An 18,684-nucleotide genomic window follows, 5' to 3' on the forward strand; every position below is an offset into this window, starting at 1 on the left:
GCCATACTATGTACATATGTATATATACAAACTGTATATATATATATATAGCCGATGGTTATGAAATTTTGAAAGAAAAACAGCACTTACATCTCAACTGTGTATTTGTATCATGGATCTGTATAACGATATTTCTACAACCTAATTGCTGTTATCGAAATTGATTTGTTTTCTTATCCATATTTGGGAGACTGTATAAAAGACGGTCTGTAGCAGAGAAACAGTTCGAATGATAAGATGCGTGAACGATAATATACGTATATGTAAAACGATACGAGAGAGTGCGGTGTAGCAACATTGCAATATTAAAATATTGCGATGCTACGTTCGTCCTTAAGACCTCTTGTGAAAAATCTCTCTGATAGCTCCCTTCCTGTCCGTGGAAACAAGATCTAACGGTGTTTTTCCTTCATGATTCAGTAAATTCGTGTGGCCTCCGGCCTGAACCAATAGCCAACACACTTCCTTCTGCCTGTCGAAGGAAACGTTGGTCGACATAGCTGCTACCGCGTGCAACGCTGTGTCGTGATTGTAATTGACGGCGTTCACCAAATCAGAAGCCCAAGTATCCAGTAATAACTATTGGTAGCGCGTTTGCGCATAAATCAAATCGATTAGGGAAGATGAGAAATAGCTATGGTAAAAGTAGAACAAACCGACTCTCAATGAATAAAACAATACCTTTACAAGAACAGGATCGCAATCCAAAGAAACCGCCATATGTAATGCATTGTTCCCATATTTTGTTTCTTTGATTCTAGGATCTGCTCCGTATTTTAACAGTAGTTTTATCGTTCCCAATGACGTGATTCCTTTTGTAAATGGTATATGCGATTCGATCGCAATGTGGAGCGCTGTTCTACCTACGTACGAGGAAACACGAACAAACGTAAGACTGATTGTTTTCTTTCACAAGGAGAGAGAAACACTATAATCCAAACTAACCATCATAGTTACGTTTCGATAGGTCAAATAGCCGGTTCCCTTGGATGGTTCTCAAAGCCAACAATTCAGCTAGAGTTTCTTCATGAGAATCCCCTTGTGAAGCGATCGAATGTATCAGTGTATCCCCCTGTAACAAGGATGCAACAATTTTAAGAAACGGAGAAATCAGGAAGGCATTATGTAAAAACATTTTGCATATTGAAAAAATGACGGAGAGAAATAAGAATGATGGGAAGAAAGGAAGAGAGAGTAATATACTCGAGTATGATACAATCGTTGAGTGAAGTTGATTCCTTTTTCCAACATAGTCGCAGCTAAATAACCAGCAACGAACGGAAATTGTGGACAATTCAGAGCAGCCAAGTAAAGCGCATCATCGCCGCGATTGTTCATAATCGTTAAAGCTCCTGTGATTGTACTCATACGTTCTACGAGTGGTACCAAATAGGCCATCTTTTGAACAAGTTCGTTCGGGTTGCCAACCAAGCACATCAGCTTTCTGTGGGAAGAAAAGCAATTACATCAAGCAGCTCACGAGTACATAATCGATCGATTTGAAATCACTTACGTATCTCCATCTTTGTCCTGTTTGGCTAGTTCTTTTGCCGACCGTTTAAGCAGACTAATCATAGCCTTCTTCACTTCTTGCGGATCCAATTTTTCTTTCAATTTTTCACTTGCCTTTACAGATGGCAAATTTAACGATGACCAGGGTATCGTATTTCGATCGGAATTGCTAAAACTGCATAACAAAAGAACATCAGTATCAATTTCACATACAATTGAATTTCGCATCGCATCGTTCTTGGTACACCGTATCTCATGCAACGGTTTATCAAGCTTCAACGAGACTCACCAGCGTTGCTGAGAATGATCTTCGAACGAAGCAACCATCTTTGGGATTTGATAATCGTCTTTAGGACTCGTTGGTAAGCTTTTCGTAGTAAAATCATCAAAGCTGAAATTGGTAGCGATGATCGCGCCCGCGGTTGGCGAGGAGTCACCAAACGAGTTAAACAACGGGGAGAAATTACGCTCATGATGGATATCGTCCTTCGTACTGATTGTTTCTGCCGGACGTTGTTTAACTAGAGTACCGTAACTTTTATCATATTTTGTGTAACTTGAAAGCAAAGGCGCATTTATAGCATTGTCCGTCGTTTCGATCTTCTGGGTATCTTTCTGAGGAATGTTAGCTCGTGATACCGGAGGATACGATACGTCGGACCAAGACACAGGTTTCGCAACCGTTACACCTTCGTTGGGGATATCATCGCGATTCGAAGAGTGTCGGACTTGCTGCAAGTTATTGGTTTGGAAGGTAATCGTATTCGTGGCGTTTTCCACTTTCGAAGGGTCCTGCAAATATGTTTCTCCCACTTTGTCTTTTTCTCCGTTTAAATTATTCACTAGTTCATCCATCACTTGTGACCACAGTTCATTATCGTCGATATTATTTACTACGGTGTTGGAGACGACAGTATCGCCATCGAGCCTGCAAAACTGGAAATTTTCGAAATCCTGTTTGAATCGTTCCTCGATTCGCGAACCGGCTGTTGTCTGATACGTAAACGAACTGTTCGGACTTGATGTGTCACCGTACGACTGATTCGAAGAAGAAGGCGAACAGCTTGAAGAACAGGAGAAAATCTGCGCCGGTCTGCACGTTGATGTGACGGTGATCTAAGGATTGGCATCGAACAGATTATGCATATATCGCAATATTGATCACAGATGAAATTTTCTAAGCATATAAGAAACGCTTATACGTATACTATATCGATTACCCGAGGAGAGCCGATTGGGCTGTGATTCGTCTTTGGTTGCGATCTTCCCGAAGATTGTGTAGAAATGGGCAAAGTCGGCGAGTGAGTACGATTCGATTCACAGCTCTCAGAACTGGAAACGATCGTATTACCATCGGTCAAACAAGTATCGAAGAAAGCTTCCACCGTTTCCTGCGAACGAAGGAAACTCTTCTTTGTTACGTGTTGGGCCGCTTGAAAAGCTCCGCATAGCACATTCTCCAATAATAACAAGTCGTCGCTTAAAGCGTTCCCGACGATCGTCGATGGAGTCGAAGAAAACTGAAAATGAAATGTGAAACGTTTTTAAAGAAAAACCTAACTGATAAAACTTTCATTCGAAAAAAGGTACAGCCTGTTCGATTAAAAAAACAAACGTAAGTACGTACATCCTTCCTTAAACTATAGACTTGCGATTTATCTTCATCTCTAGCGTTACTATCGTAAGTGCAGCTCGTTCTCTCCAAATCTTGTAATTGATCGAGACAAGCGTTCAATTTTTCACTACATTCTTTATCACGTAGAATTTGTTCCGCGGTTTTATCGTAATCGATTGGAAATGTTTCGTTTGCTTGAAAATTCCGTGGCTGTTCAACGCTCGTCCAGTAAGGTTGACTGCGAGTCAGCGAACAAAATTGCGATTTAATCGGTCCCCGTTCAATCAGATCGTTTCGATCGTTCTCCCTATCATGGTTATGATCGCAGTCGTAGATGTCGTTATTGTTCGACGTTTGACAGCCGGGGACTCTTCGTACGCTGTGTTTCGTTCGATACGCGTCGAAATCGCGTATTTCATTCGATTGATCGACCGTGTCGTGAGTAAGCCGAAGATTCTCGATCTTGTCGATTACATTTTCGATCCCATTCGACAAGTGAAAACTAGTGGAATTTAATGCGGTATTTTGGTTCCGAGGTACAGGCACTGCGTTGATATTCGTCATGTTTGATGATCCTTGCCTTTTCAATGAAAAGATATCCTTATGACCTGCGAACAAATTCGATATACAGTAAGTATCATAATCGCGAATTTACTCCTATACCTAAAGAGAAATAATGTTTGTAACGCAATATTATAATTTGTAAAATTCTATGTATTTGTTTCGCTTGTAAAAGCAAAAATGTATAATATCTGTGTACGCGAATAATTAGTTTATTTGGAAGTCCAACGAGTTAAGAAAATATGATAAAGTCGCGAAATAAGGAATAAACGATATACGATAAGTCGCATAAACAATAACAAGGGGTACAAAATTGACAAGGGAGTCCTGAAAACGGCGATATTCACTGTTGCGTTTTTATTATCACGATAGATAGAGAGCTCTTTTCATGATATAATAAATAAAAGCTATTCGTAGAATATATCGTATTTACCATTTGTTTTGAACGTATCGCTTAGAAAGCTAATTATTCATACTAAATGCTAGATAAACTAGGATCGCGAACACGATTGTGCACTATCGATCGATCGTTCTGCAACCGGTTCGACGATTCAGTGTAGTCGCCTCGTTGAATCGGAACGCGAATATGTCACCCGTAAAAAAAATGAGAACGATGACAACTGTTTATGGCTAACATGGCAAAAAGAGATTCACGCGTTCACCGCATACACTGCATTCGTTATTGAATTACAAAACGATTAAATAGCTACACGAAATCTGCGAGCGTTCAATAAATAACATGGGGCGTTAGAGGACACTCGGCGGTAGCTTGAAGCGAAGTTTAGCCGTTACTGCTCTGTTGTGTCCACGAAAGATATCATCGTGTCTTTTCGTCACTCCACGATCTACGGATAATCACACAACTTTACCCACCTATTTAAAGATTGTCTCGCGTCGGCCCACCTGTCTATTTTCGTCCGATCGCTCCTCACATACGATCTTCTCTCGTGAAATAATAATCGTAACGATCGATCCTGACCGTCGAGAAACCGACACGCGCTAAACCAGTTGGCCGACCCGCCGACTGATCACGCTTCTGTCCGTTTCGCGATAGCGGACGCGCATGCGCAACTATCGACGACGATGACGATGTTTCAACTCCATTTGCATATGGACGCGTATACATGTTGGTTCACACGGGAACTATCCAGTTGGCATAGTCGTACGAATTCTAATCGAAAAAGACAAAGATGACAGTATGCATGTCGCCAAAGAATAAACGAACAAAGGAAGAGAGAAAGGAAGAGAGAAAGACAAAATTTTACTCAGAGTTATCAAGACACTTACGTTATTGCATTGCGATTCACGTTACGATCGTTGCAGAAAACGCCATAGAAGATAGATCACTTTGTTCCGAAATTTGAAATAATTTCTAGCCGTTGCGTCGTGCAATTCTTCCTTTTCGAAGCGTATGTATTCTATGTGCACTGATCGCGACTGAACGCGAAGTAAACAAGGACAACGGAAAGTGGCAGTGGAAGCGGTAAAGAAACGAAAGGAGGAATTTACTCGTGAAACGGTCGAAATCATCTCGGTTAAGGAGAGGGGGAACGAAATCGTGGTTAGTTATGGCAGCGGGACCTGAGACGACTGCGGTTTCCAGACAATTAAAACAACTGGGGAGATTCTCGTTACATTATGCATGCGATTGGCCTTTTTACGGGCTTTGCGCGTAATCGGATTTCCTACGTCCGAAGTTTATCGCCTTTTAGCGAGAATCGCAGCGTCCTGCTCGTTCGAAACTCATTGTCAGTCAAACGAAATATATTATTTATAAAAGAAAGAAACATCGTAGAAGAATATTTTTCTCAATCTACTTTATTTCATGCAAGAACGTTGTCGTTGATTTCGTTGATACAAGCGGCGATATCGCGATACATCTTTTTTCCTTCTTCTTATTCCATCCCACCTTTTCGTCGATCGCATCATCGTACGAGGTTCGTTGCAATTTACGAGGAAACAATTACATGTTCGCCACAGACACTTGGTTAGACGATAGAGTGAGTCGATTCAAGGAAGTACGAAAATATTCCGACTTTGCAAAATATCCATATTGCCACCACGATTAACCAAGCGCTGAATATTCTATCGAACCACTTCATCCTAAAAAATATCCGATCATTCAAAATAACTTCCTGTAGAGAATAGTGTCGAAGATTAGTCGAGCAAATAGCAAAATTAGCATAATGTATGAACACACGAGGGCAGGGGAGGGGATTTAATCTGACGCGACGATATGGTTACGTTATCTGAACGGGGTTTTCCGTTTCCCGCAATCTGCAATCCGCAACCTGCAATCCGCAACCTGCTTTCCGTTTTCCATTTCCCGTTTCACGAAAGCGATCAAAAGTTGCGCGTGTGGCGCCACCATCGCGTCTGCTTGTAGTAGTAAGTATCGATGGAAACGTGAAATCGACACGCGATTGATCAAACGAACCTTAGGAACGTGTACATACGTATGTAGGTAGAGGAAGACGTCAGTAATACGATAGCTGGTGAGACGATGGCAAACGGGGCAGTCACCTAACGCGTCTTCTCGATCATAAACGTTACCTGTCGTAATATCGTTTCGCCTGTTTTAATCGTGTCAAATCCTCCTTTAAGAGATAACGTTTCGCTCCGATCAAACAATTCCTAATAAAATGAAACGTAAATTAGTAAATTAGAGATGTATTGGAAAAGAATACCCGATAGTGCTCAACAACACAGATAAGCAAAACTATTCGATATTGATTGAAAACTATTTTTGCGTACCACTCGTTACTTAAAGCGTTAACGCTTACTTAAAGTATTGTTCCACGTTGAAATGATGATAATCGTAGCCGAAGATTTCTCGCTCTGCCGGTGGCACTTGTGTCGTTAAAATATTCAACATGTTGGAGTTGTGAAAACACCACTCGTTGTGTAAAAAGATACTCAATTGCGTGATGCTGGAGTAAATCGTCTTGTGAATTTTCATTAGCCTAATCGAAGTGAGAAAGACGTCGAAAAGATTGATAAGATCAAATGGAAAAAAGGAAAAACTGAACAGAGCAAGTATATAGACGTGCTTACATCCGTCGACGACCCATCGCATTAAGGGTTTCGTCGATGATCAAGGCTGGCAGCACGTGGGTCAACAATGTCAAAACGTAATGAAGAAGACGATTCGACGTTAAAATGGTTCGGGGGTACCAGATGATTCCTTCGAGCGGCGTTTCTTCGTTTAGCCTCAATCCCATTGTGACCAATTCTTTGCTAGTGATGCGATGGATCTGATGGGAGCTGCCGTTATAGACGTAAACGCTCGGATCCTTGGTTATCCTGGATGCACGTGAGCGTTTTCAAGTAAATGTTAGTACTTGGTACTACCAGCTGTACTAAGTACTAAATGTTACTACCAAAATTTAACGCGACAGCTTAGACTTATGTATATATATAAGGGTGTACGTTAGCGCAACTGCGATCGATCGAATTACGATTTAGCTCTCATACGTTTCTAATCCTCGTTTCCACGCGGCTGTCAACATAACTTTAATGGCTAAATCAATAGGAAGAAAATCGGCGGCTACGTTCGGTTCTAAACGAACTACTCGCAATATTCCCTTTCCACCACCGACCATCATACCCACGGGTCCGTTGAAGTTGTCCAGCCAGCCAGGCACAGGATCCTCGATCGTCGATATCACTGTTTTTATTTCCGAGCGCATTATTATTTACCACTTATTATTTATTATTTATTATGAGATGAACCTCGCTACGTACCTATCGACGGTCGAAAAATTACGCTAGGCAAATCTTTCGAGTAATCGCTTATCACCTGTTCTGCCAGTCGCTTGGTGAACGTGTACGTGTTTGGCATCGAACCCAAGTACCTGCGTTCCAACGATTTTCACTTGTTGATGTAATCCCGATAGAAAGACGGAAGAAAAATACTCACTTGGAAGTAAATATTTGCACCGTCTGTTCATCTAGGGATTCTATCATTCGTATAGCGCTTCTCCAGTCTGTTAAAGCGGGATATACAACTTCGTCGATTACCGGCTTGTCAACATGCGCGTATGCGGTGCTAACGTGCACTAATGCCTGATGCAACGGAAAGTGATTTTAAGAGTTTAAGGTTGCTCTTACAATTTCCTAAATTAAGATAAAAAAGAGAATGTTTTCTACTTGCCACCAAGTTTTTCATAGCTCCCGCAAGGATGCAAACGTCTCTGGTCGAGCGAACGTTCGAGAATATATCCTTTCTTAGATCTTCGATGAATCGAACGTTCGCGGCTACGTGAAAAATCACGGAAACTCGTTCGGTGATCGTTCGTCTTTCCACCGGTCCTAAACCCAAGCCCTCGACGCTTGTGTCACCGCGAACCGGGATCAACTTCTTCAAGTTGGATGGCCTCTCTTTTCTCAGTCTGTCGAACAGCTACGAACACGAAAAAGACTCGTCGAGACAACGAACGCATGTATATTCATTATATGTATATAATTACTTACTACTGCACGCATCAAATACGAACATCAACTCGTTTCGTTTTCTTACTAACCGGCAACTCGAGCATTTTCTTCAATCTATCGTCGATCGACAGTCCGGCTTTTGGTCGCATCAATATGAATATCTCTCCAACATCGGGACAGGATCTCAGCAGCTTCTCGATCAACACCTTTCCCAGAAACCCAGTGCCGCCAGTCACGAAAATATTCCGGCCAGCGTAAAACGCGGCAATCGAGGCACGTTCCTTCGACCTGGTCTTAGCATTGACGTCTGTCTGAAACCGATCGTTTTCCCCGAAACGTATGACCCTTTCCTTCTTATTTATTTATTATAGTTATTTATTTACTTATTTAGACACTTGAAACAAGGGGGATTATTCGATAAAAAGACTTACAGGCATAGTGTCAGTGATTTTCCTCCGCTCTGCTACTTGAACCGGTTCCCTTTGCTTCTTCCTCGTTGAAATTTCTGCCCAAGTTTCTCTTCAGTTTGCTTTTCTACCGGCACCTTCTTCTTCTTGTTCTTCGTTTCTATTTCTTTCTCATTTATTTTGATTCTACAAATCGATCAGTTGACCGGCGAACCAATCGACTGATCAACTGACTGACCGATTCTATTGTGAAACCTCAGGAACCTTAGGAAGTGGTGACATTGAAATTGACCTCACAGTGATTTCATTGTAATTTATACGGGTCGAAAGGGCAAATCCTTGCATATGCATATGTCCATTGTTAAATTGTATTTATAAGTTCGGCACTCGGAAAACACCGAACAACGATGAATTGTCATGACTCAAATAAATTGAATATTGAAGTTAGAGACCGTGGTTTTGAGCGTGTAGCTATTAAAATAAACGTAGCATGTGAAACGTGTATTAAGGAATTAAAGATCCGTTTTCTTAATATACATTTAGTTTAGTTTTAGTTGTAAACGTTTTTTTGTTCCTTGTTTGTTATATTTCAGTGAAATTTTAACGTATGAAAAACAAGGAAAGATGCAAAGTGGTATTCTTGTGGTTACGTTGACTTTGTCTTCCATACGTTAAATTTAACAAATTGCGGTTAAAATATCTCCTAAACTAATAGTTTTTCGACATAAATGAGTTAATATTTATTATAAAGAACTTCAAAATCTCTTCCACTATTCGCCCCCAAAAAAATAATTTGCGCAGTATGATGCTCCTTTTCAAACAAAACAACTTCTATTCAAACTTTTTTTTTATTGGGACTAATCCTTTATGAGATATTTTGATTTGTCGAAATACAGAAAACACCCTACATACCCGCGACGTTCGAAGATAGAAGTAGTCACACGATAAATTCTTAAACGTTATTACAGAAATTAATGCGGTGAGGATAGCTGCATATCCATTTTCTTACGAGCTTCCATACCAATGTTTATAAATATCCGATAATTCAATCATAAATACAAAACGTTTGCTGTCTATTTCCCACGAATAATCGCTTAATACGAAAGCAGCTTATTCAATGTCTCTTTTCTATACGTTTTACTTTTCTTTTGCTATATGTAGAGCAAAGTATAGGATGCACCCTACACATATATATACATGTATATATATGCATATACATATATCGTTGGTAGTTGGTTACGGCAGTCGGCAGTTGTCAGACGTGTTACTGTCGATCGTGACATTCATGACGGCGTTTGACAAGAAACGGAGGTTTCTCGCTAATCCATTTGAATACATCGATGTCGTCATTTCCCCGACAAAGCGAAACGACGTCGTTGTTGACTCGTTCGAGCTTCGACTTGGACCAGGTGATCGTCTCGGACAGGTATCGATTCGGCAAAAAAGTACCCATTTCGACCCTATGTCGAGCTTGTCTATGATACACGCAAAGGAGAGGGAGAAATAGAGTAAGATAAGAAGTACAAGAGAAATGGTCAATTTTGCAGGGGATCGAAGGGCAAAGCATCGTCGAATAATAACCGACAAACGACGAAAAGCATACAAGATTTCTTCGACGAAGAAAATGACCGCGATTCAGACTCGGACTCCAAGTTGTACGTGGAGTATGAAGAGGATGAAGTAGAAAGAGAAAGCATCGCGCGAAGACAACGAGCGAAATCCATCGACGCACCACGTCACGTCTTATCCTTGGTAAGGAAGAAACATAGTATTTCAGTTAGCGATAATCTAATTCGGTACTGTTGAACGTTCGATGTTCTAGGTGGAAAGATGGCGCGAATGGCAGGTTATTTCGCTGTAAAGTAAATCGAGATAAGCGACGATCATTTGATTCGCGTTGATGTCTGCGGTGTAGCGACGTAACGCGGTTCGACCAACTTTCGAATTCCAAATCAGCCGATCTAGTAAACGCGTTGAGCCGCAAACGCCGTGGCCGTTTCCCGAAAGAAACCGAACAATCTCGATTCTATTCAATCTCGATTAATTTAGAAAATGGCAGCGGCCGCAATTATAGCGCGATCCAAAGACACGTCCCTGAAAAATCAGAAAAAAAGGAAAGAGGACCAAGCTTCGCCGGAAGAAAAAACAGATGAGTCCGCTGTGAAAGCAGGAATCTTCGATGTAGATAAAATTAGTCGGATGGAGGATATCAGGTAACGTGGACGAAGGAACCGAAGTACGTAAATATGTACTTTTTTACTTCATCATCATCGTCTCTCCCTTCTTCTTCCTCCTCTTCTTTTTTCCTTTGCTATATCACGCAGGGATCTTATGATAAAAGACCTGCAAGAGGAGATTCGTTTGGAACAATACGACACGAAACGAAGAACAGAAATGGAAGCGGAAGAAGCGACGATCCGGCAGAGACAGCTGAAACAGACACGCGTCATACTTTCTCGACATTGGACAGCGTACGCGAATAACATATTGAACCTGAAACAAGAAGAGAACGTTGGTACTTGGTTGAAAATCACGCATTTCCACCATTTCATGATGACTCTCTCTCTCTCTTCCCGTTTCTATCGATGTATTTTAGTGGGCACGGTACATGACTTGCGATGGTCTACCAGATCCTGGTTCGTTGTCCGACATGAATACATTTTTGTTTCTCTGGCCGTTGACAGATAAAGAGCCGAGTATGAATACCATAGAGGATAAGTGTCGAGTGATCACACACGTAAGTAAAGAGAATAATTTGGTCAATCGGTCGAAAACTTTCATGATTAACTTTTATCTTTCAGCTGTTGAGCAAGATCGATCGGATTATTCGCTTCTCCACGATCGACTCGAAGGAATACGTGATCGAATGCGAATCGGTGAGTGGATCTCGAAGAAATCTCTCTTCTTTTCCAACGATTGTCACTTTTATTTTCGAACGCCACAGATCGCTACTAAGCTTCGAATGGAACTTCAACGGTGGATAGATCTCGCGTGCTACCGATTGCTACGTAACATCGAGTCTAACATGATCAGAGAAGACATGAAAACTACCAGATACGTTCGTGCGACGAACAAAGCAGTGTGTTGCGTTTGGGCTCCTATTCCGTTGCCGATAGGACTGAAACGACAAGGAGGGGATATAGAACGATCGTCGTTAATCACACACGGGTACCCTTTCGATCTTGCTGCGCCAATCTACCGATATGTTTTATTACATTCTTCTAGTACCGTTAACATAATATACTGATCGAGTTTGATCGTTACGCGTTTCAAATTGCAGAAAGTCGATCGAAATAGAATTCGAAGAAATGAAACTGACGATTAAGATGCCGAGCGATTTGGACTGCCATCGTATGGCGATTAGAGGTCTTTGGCTTGCTTACGATCATTACTCGATCGAAGCTCATTCCTATCGCATGCCCCAACTACCAGAAAATTTGTTCGATCTGTGGAATCCATCGTTAGGTACGTTATGCTTCTCTACACAGTTTTCGATGCGTTCGCTCGTGAGCGGGAATTTGGCGCAACTACCTCGACAAATTCCATCATCCTCTACATCTACATCTACATTGTGTTTTATTTTATAGATCTTCTGGAATACTCGACAAGAGAGTACGAAGAAAAGGTTCGATTACGCGAGGAGCAAGCGGAAGGACGACGTTTACGTCTAGAGGAAAAGAAAGCGATACTGGAAAGAATGGAATATCCTGCGGTTTCACCGCGGCTGGATAAGAAAAGGAAACGAGGTAAAAAGGAGAAAAAAGCACATTCGGCGAAAGATTACCAGTCGGAATTCGAATCCACGTTGGCCTCGGTGTTGCCTTCGAAAACGGAGCTATTACCCTATTTGCCGACCCCGAACGAGATACTTGGTCAGAGAGAAGGTAAAATCGTCGTCCGATTTTCCAATGGTCGATGTCATATCGTGTCGCACGGGAAATGTTTTTTTCACAGAGGAAGCAATGTCGGAAAGCAGGAAGTTACTCTTTACTCGATGCGAAAATACAGAAGTGAATTTGCGAAAATATAGGATCCTCGGTGGAGTATTTCGCGTAGATCTCCTCTATCAATCGCCACAACCAAAAGATCTCGGAAAAGAGACTTATTTAACTACTCGTGAGTACCATTTGGGTTACCTTCCAGATGGCCATAATTCGCATTATTGATTGTATGTTTATCGTTCACAAACACCTCGATTACGAATCGCGTCATTGAAACGACCACCGAAACCGGTCCAGTTATCAATTAAGCACTTTCGTTACAGTTGAATTACCGAAGGAGCCGAAATTCGTACCGTTTCTTAGATCATACGAGACACCTAAGGCACCACTGGAGTCCGAGAGAACGCCGGAAGTCATCGAAGCTGAAATGAAAGCTCTGGAACTAGCGATGGATGCGCTCGTCTTGCTTACACTCAAGTCGGTTTACGTCAATACGTCAATCTTATTCTTTACGAATTTTACTTTCCTTTTTGTTGATTTGAATTTCCCTCTTCATTTCCTGTTGATTGCTGCTCGCATCGCTGTTGCACCTGTACAGGCTGCCCGATACGGTGTTCTGGTTCGAACCACCGGTGGTCGTCCATTGGTTACCAGAGAAAGAAATGTGGTCAACGAAACACGTACACGATGTTAAATTCAACGAAGAGAAACAAACGATCACGTTTCGTACCGGAAGATTAGGAATTCATGGATTAGCTGGCTACAAATACGCGAATCTTCCGTTTCAAAGTTGGGAATTGAAACCGGAAATGGGAAAAAGCGGACGAGAACATGCCGGGGTGGTTCTCAGCATTACAGCTGCCACGATTCAAGCCGAGTTCGTTGTCAGGGCGAGTATTATAGCATTTTCTCAACCTGGGATCTCGTATTCATACAGAATTCAAAGAAGATTTTTTATTTCTTGACGAATAATTAGGTTTCCTTTTCATTCGTAGGAAGATCGAGTTTGTTTGAACTCACTTACCGGTGCCGCGTCTACACCAGTTAAGGAAATTATCGGTGAATATTTCGAATTGGAATGTTTGATCGAGGTAACTACGTGTAATTCGTCTTTCAACTTTTTACCCTTTTGTTCCTCTGCTTTTGTCCGGTCGTGTAAATTGTACATATTTCGCGATGCTCGAGTCGTTTACAAAGAGTACTAGCGGTAAAGCGTAAACTAGCGCAACTTGCAGCGATTGCAACAAGTTGGTTGCGACCTCTTTCCGGAACGGGACGCTGCCAGCTATTTAAAAGGACTCTCGATCAAACACCCGATCGCTGAGAAACACTTGAGAGAGTGCATGGCTCTATTGTCTACCTCCTATATTTTTTCTTGGTCACGATGGAACGCGTCTCGCAGCTTTCGAGAAATAGTTTTGCAATTTAAAGAGGTACACGGTTGCGTGGCAAAACAGGTAACGCGCCAACAAATAGCCTTCGGTTAATTATTTTCAAAATATATACTTAATCTTATTTTACTGAACTTTACCATTCAGCGTACGAACCTGACGGTCTTGGTAACATCTTCGCGGACAATGCGCATACGGTGTACCGAGGTCAGTTCCGAATTCTCCGACTTACCACTCGATGACGTCGAAGACATCAAGGTAAAGAAAAACGATCCTTTTTCTTCTGCTTTTTCTTCTTTCTTTTCTTTTGTTTTTTAGTTTTACGCCGACCTTTATCAATTGGCGTTAAACACCGCTGGGATCAAGACTCGACTACTGACGGAACAGATGTCGTATAAATTAGCGTCGACGGTTACTCAACTTCTCGAACGTACCAACGTTATCAGCATGTCCTCTTAACTCGATCGAGCTGCAAATAAGGACACTTTGCTGTCGGTGCATCGAAAATGGAAGAAGGGCAATAAGATTGGATGACGAGAGTTCGTTTCCCAAACGAAATTCTCTTTATTCGGATATACAACGTTATGTCGAGCATCAAGCGATATTCAGGAAATAATAAACGCCTCCGTTCGATCAGTTTGTCAACGATATATCAGTTTGTAAAACGATATTTCGACTCGAAGGAAACACACAGCGATATCGAGCTTATAGTTAAGCGATAAAGAGTTAATCGATGCGCTTCGTCGTTGGGTCGAGGGTCGAATGAAAGAGAATGAGGTAGCAGAATGATGTAAGGTAGAGATTGTGCGACCGAGTCGGTTGCTGGAATGCTCGGGACGAAGGGCAAGATGTGGAGCAAAATGTGTGTGCGTGTGCGTGTGTGGGTGGGTGGGTGGTTGAGTGTGCGTGCGCGCACGGATCAGATCGATAAAGTGTATAACAGGCGATACACAACGACGAGGAAATGATATGACAAGGAAGCGTTAAATCTGTACGACTGACAGAGTCCTTTACTGCGGATCTGACTACGTGGGCCTAGTCAGTCGAGGTTTCCGACAACGAACGGTTTGTGTATTTGTGTGTATGTATATGTGCTTGCTTGCTTGTTTATTTGTTTGTTTGTTTGTTTGTTTGTCTATCGATATCGTCAATCGAAAACGCTACTACTTTTCGAACGGGGCTCGTTCGTTCCGTTTTCCCTTCGTCCGTCTTTTTCTAGTCTTTGTCGAAAAATACAACTTATTTCTTCGAATCGATGTTTCCTTCCACCCCACCCACCTGTACAGATGGATACACCTTCCCAACTTGCAGTTTAATTCTTCTCTTGATTTTTAGAACAAACATTACGTGCATACGCAATAGGAAGCTAAAAAATATATGTATAGTGTTGCGCGCTGCGAGGGCCGGACACGCGTGGCGAGCAGTCTTCACTTCGGTACACAACCGAACACGATCGATCGCAGAAATTTCTTTCGCCCCTTCGTTCATTCGCCCGCTCATGTATTCATGTGTTCGTCCGTTCATTCATTCCTTTGTCCGTTCGTTCGTCCCTTCGTTCGTCTGTTCATTCAGTCGTTCGTCCATTCATTCGTCCGTTCATTCATCCATTCGTTCCTTTGTTCCTTCGTTCGTTCGTTCTTTCCTTCGTCCGTTCGTTTCTCCGTTTGTTCGTTCGGTCGTCCTCTTTCGCACCCATCTTATCTTCGCTTTCCTCTTTTGCTTCCGTTGAGTTCGTTTGCGCTTACTTCTTCTTCCACCGATCGACGGAACCCTGTTCGTCCTATGTATCGTTTGCACGCGTACGATATGTATACTCATAGTCGCGCGCAATATGTCAAACGATAACGCTGTCACGATAATCTCTTTTTTCCACTTTTCTTTTCCATTCCGATTCGGACGATCGCGAATCTAATCTAGCGTCTGCGACGTTCCCTACTTGCTTATTAATCTTTCTATATTCTCAAACACATCAGCATCCGGCTCGCCAGCTATTCCAGCATAACTTTTTCCATTACCTCTTTTCTTCTTTTACCTTCGTTCGAAACTTTTTGTTTACAAGCTCGACGATGCTTCTCCCTTAAGTAGGTGTACTTGCATTATGACCACCAATCTCAAGATTAAAGACTTGTAGTAGTCGATGATGAAATGGTCGATGCGTAAAGTTCAACTTTCGATAAATTTGCGAATCAGAAAACAACTAGAGGAGGCGACCTGCCTTCCCTTTTCACGATGTTACCGATCGAACGAAAGACCAAGAAGAAAACGAGACAGTAATATCGTTTGACGCGGTGCGTCGTACGCCGTGTCAAATGAGTCCCGCGTGTCGGCTCGCTCTCGATCCGACGCAGAGGCCAACAACTTGCACTTCTCGACTCGCCACTTCGCGCGAGTTACAGCAGGGTGAATCGTGTCGAGAACAGAGAGGTAATACGGATAGGCGATAAAATACCGACTATGATCGAACCTGAATAAGTATCGACTGGATTACGCTGATCGACATCGAGTAGCGAGCCATTCTCGCGCGGGATCGCTCTAAAATCCTATTAACGCTCGTTCTATCGTTATCGCAAACTGGAACTTGACTCGCAAGCTGCTTACGATTGAGGTAATCCATGGTATAAGGCCCAATTCGCATCCAGTTCGAATTAACGCGTACTTAGTTTGTATACACTACGCAATGTATGTCGACGATTCGTTTGACTCTCTAAAATAGGTTTTAGAATTAGCGCGCGTTCCATCTGCGTGAGAAAACACAGATTAAATACCAAACATGAACGATCGATCGCTCGAACAACGAATCTCTGGCGCCACACGTGAATGATCTTCATCCACGCGAGAAGAGTATACGGTAGAGATAATCCGTCCGTTGCTTCGGCTAACTCGGTTTCCACTGACACCGGCCGCCGATCGTTGTTGCTGTCGCGCGAGTTTCGCGAAAGCTCCATCGACCGGGATCGCTCGAAATTCCGAACGATCGCGGCGCGTTGGAGCAAACGAGAAAATCGGAAAATAAAATAGGGAGAAGAAACGCTCGAGGGCTGGGAGACACCTTCGATCCGTCGTTCGCGTTTACTTTTGGCACTTTTTCTCCGATTATGGGGCTAATTTTCTATCTGAGCGCGCGTAATCGCGCCAACAGGCGTTCCATCACGATCGACCAAACGCGATCGAGCGACATACGAACGTATAATATTTATAAACGCGCTGCGAACGCGTTCGCTTAACGACTAAACGCTATGGATCTGGTGCATGTGACACTCCTCTGGTGCAAACGTTAGCTCGGACTCCGACTCGAAAGAGTCGAACAGGAGTCGAACGAGTCGTTTTAGCGCATTTCTCTCTTTTCTTATTTTTTCCTTTTCTCTCTTTCCTTTTTTTTTCTTTTTTCTTTTTTCTAACAGGTTTATGCGAAATCGTAATGTTTCGTGTTGCATTTTGCATTTTGCATTTCAACGGTTGCGTAACGGTATAATACACAGGCTACGATATACAAACGTTAGTCTAACTGGTTTTTGTGCTACTCGATAATTAGGTGTACACACATGTGCGATGCGTATGCGTGCAAATGTTCGACCTACTTCATATGCAGGTGTATGCGTTCGTGTATATGTATGCGGTCCTGCGTGCATGAGTGCGTGCGCGCGTGTATACGTGCATGCATGCGTAAGTACGTACATACTTACGTAGGTTCGTGCGTGCGTGCGATCGAACAAGATCGATGTAAGATTAGACGAGATTGACACGTACGCGAGAGAGGAATCGGATGTACCCGCGTCGCGTGCAAAATCGTCGCTCGATCTCGCTGGCGTGGTACGTAGCTCATTTAAGAAGCAGCTCGGTATTTATTCACACTCGACTATCTAGCTATTCGTTAGATTGTAAAACCACTGAATGTAAAAATATTCGTCGACCACGCTGCTCGGAGCATGTGTTTGCCGCGACATCGAGTACGACGTTTTCGAGCCGCAAATCGCATCTACGCTTGTAACGTAAAAGCACTACGCTAAACACGCTACGCGACGCCCCTCGCTTTGCCAACAACTACATATTCACTACCACTGTCGGTGTTTTGCTTTCGTTTTACGACGCACTGCACATTCGACTCTACACATATACCGAGATGAACGCAGTTGCGCACACAGATACGCCACGTATATGCAAACGCACATGTACACGCACACTTTTCGAATGCGAATATACGTATGTATGTATGTATAATGTATGCAAAACCTGCAAATCGTCGTCCCAATTTTATCTCGGGGATATCTCTACGTGTTATCGTCAACAACAGCAAACTATCGAATGTAACGCTTAAGATTAATTCAAGGTGTAACACCGATCACAATTTTTATCGCTTTCAAAAGATTTCCGACTAGGTCGATACAAAAATTCCGTCAAAAATATCGCTGCTTTATGGTTTCTACTTATAAGAATTCAATATTATATTCCGGTGTTCCCCCGTTTCGATCATTCGTACACGTACGCGATGAGCAATTGCACGCTACCAAATAACCAACGGATATAACGAAGGGAAAAGAAACAGAAATGAGAAGGGAGAAGAAAAAATTGGAAGAAAAAGAGCGCGACCTTGTTTTTGACACATAGAGATTTCGAAATAATCGGAACGGTCGAAACGTAGGATATCGTGGGAACGCGACTAAAGGGGAAAGAAGATGACCGAGTTTGGTTCTACCTTCGGTCAACAATGGACAAGATGCTAATCTATTGAGTTTAACGGCCGACGCGAAAATGAGAAATCACGAAATCGAGGCAAAGGGGTGAAACAGAAATCGCGCAATAAAGGGAAATTTTTTGAAGATTGG

General features: G+C 42.5%; 3 protein-coding genes and 1 long non-coding RNA gene across 11 annotated transcripts; 2 read left to right on the plus strand and 2 right to left on the minus strand.

Annotated features, from left to right (window-relative positions):
• Nucleotides 1–86: 86 nt before the first annotated feature.
• Nucleotides 87–5,241, minus strand: LOC117212427. 2 transcript variants are annotated; one of them, XM_033457265.1, is made up of 11 exons: nucleotides 4,976–5,241; nucleotides 4,590–4,859; nucleotides 3,900–3,902; nucleotides 3,140–3,737; nucleotides 2,733–3,032; nucleotides 1,802–2,628; nucleotides 1,514–1,687; nucleotides 1,204–1,444; nucleotides 946–1,072; nucleotides 682–863; nucleotides 87–579 (listed from the first exon to the last, which is right to left on the minus strand). In XM_033457265.1, the coding sequence occupies exons 4-11, from the start codon at nucleotides 3,689–3,691 to the stop codon at nucleotides 334–336; spliced, it is 2,649 nt and encodes an 882-aa protein (XP_033313156.1). In that variant the 5' UTR covers nucleotides 3,692–3,737; nucleotides 3,900–3,902; nucleotides 4,590–4,859; nucleotides 4,976–5,241; the 3' UTR covers nucleotides 87–333. The 2 variants fall into 2 exon arrangements, with proteins under 2 accessions (XP_033313156.1, XP_033313155.1); XM_033457264.1 differs by lacking the exon at nucleotides 3,900–3,902 and having other exon boundaries at nucleotides 3,140–3,735; nucleotides 4,562–4,859.
• LOC117212432 lies at nucleotides 753–1,175 on the plus strand. The gene is made up of 2 exons (XR_004488455.1): nucleotides 753–889; nucleotides 968–1,175. It is a non-coding gene; the product is annotated as an uncharacterized LOC117212432 (long non-coding RNA).
• Nucleotides 5,242–5,488: 247 nt separating the features above from the next.
• LOC117212428 (putative fatty acyl-CoA reductase CG5065) lies at nucleotides 5,489–8,787 on the minus strand. Of its 4 annotated transcripts, none has more exons than XR_004488453.1 (10): nucleotides 8,554–8,787; nucleotides 8,212–8,433; nucleotides 7,842–8,090; nucleotides 7,608–7,753; nucleotides 7,433–7,542; nucleotides 7,163–7,355; nucleotides 6,743–6,991; nucleotides 6,472–6,651; nucleotides 6,145–6,322; nucleotides 5,489–5,791 (listed from the first exon to the last, which is right to left on the minus strand). XR_004488453.1 is itself a non-coding variant. In XM_033457266.1 (10 exons), exons 1-10 carry the CDS (start codon nucleotides 8,557–8,559, stop codon nucleotides 5,677–5,679), a joined length of 1,551 nt encoding a protein of 516 aa, XP_033313157.1. In that variant the 5' UTR covers nucleotides 8,560–8,787; the 3' UTR covers nucleotides 5,489–5,676. The 4 variants fall into 4 exon arrangements, 3 of the variants coding, with proteins under 3 accessions (XP_033313157.1, XP_033313158.1, XP_033313159.1); XM_033457266.1 differs by having other exon boundaries at nucleotides 6,242–6,322; XM_033457267.1 differs by having other exon boundaries at nucleotides 5,489–5,823; nucleotides 6,242–6,322.
• Nucleotides 8,788–9,590: 803 nt separating this feature from the next.
• Nucleotides 9,591–15,327, plus strand: LOC117212459 (axonemal 84 kDa protein-like). Of its 4 annotated transcripts, none has more exons than XM_033457315.1 (16): nucleotides 9,591–9,955; nucleotides 10,077–10,281; nucleotides 10,352–10,742; nucleotides 10,854–11,040; nucleotides 11,126–11,266; nucleotides 11,331–11,405; nucleotides 11,474–11,697; nucleotides 11,810–11,994; nucleotides 12,117–12,413; nucleotides 12,484–12,645; nucleotides 12,794–12,947; nucleotides 13,069–13,360; nucleotides 13,466–13,561; nucleotides 13,706–13,927; nucleotides 14,009–14,119; nucleotides 14,180–15,327. In XM_033457315.1, the coding sequence occupies exons 3-16, from the start codon at nucleotides 10,582–10,584 to the stop codon at nucleotides 14,318–14,320; spliced, it is 2,448 nt and encodes an 815-aa protein (XP_033313206.1). In that variant the 5' UTR covers nucleotides 9,591–9,955; nucleotides 10,077–10,281; nucleotides 10,352–10,581; the 3' UTR covers nucleotides 14,321–15,327. The 4 variants fall into 4 exon arrangements, with proteins under 4 accessions (XP_033313206.1, XP_033313207.1, XP_033313208.1 ...); XM_033457316.1 differs by having other exon boundaries at nucleotides 9,591–9,938; XM_033457317.1 differs by lacking the exons at nucleotides 9,591–9,955; nucleotides 10,077–10,281 and having other exon boundaries at nucleotides 10,601–10,765.
• The last annotated feature ends 3,357 nt before the right edge of the window (nucleotides 15,328–18,684 follow it).

Source organism: Bombus bifarius, unplaced genomic scaffold (genome assembly GCF_011952205.1).
Source record: "Bombus bifarius isolate JDL3187 unplaced genomic scaffold, Bbif_JDL3187 scf7180000008297, whole genome shotgun sequence".
Classification (NCBI taxonomy): Eukaryota; Metazoa; Arthropoda; class Insecta; order Hymenoptera; family Apidae; genus Bombus; species Bombus bifarius.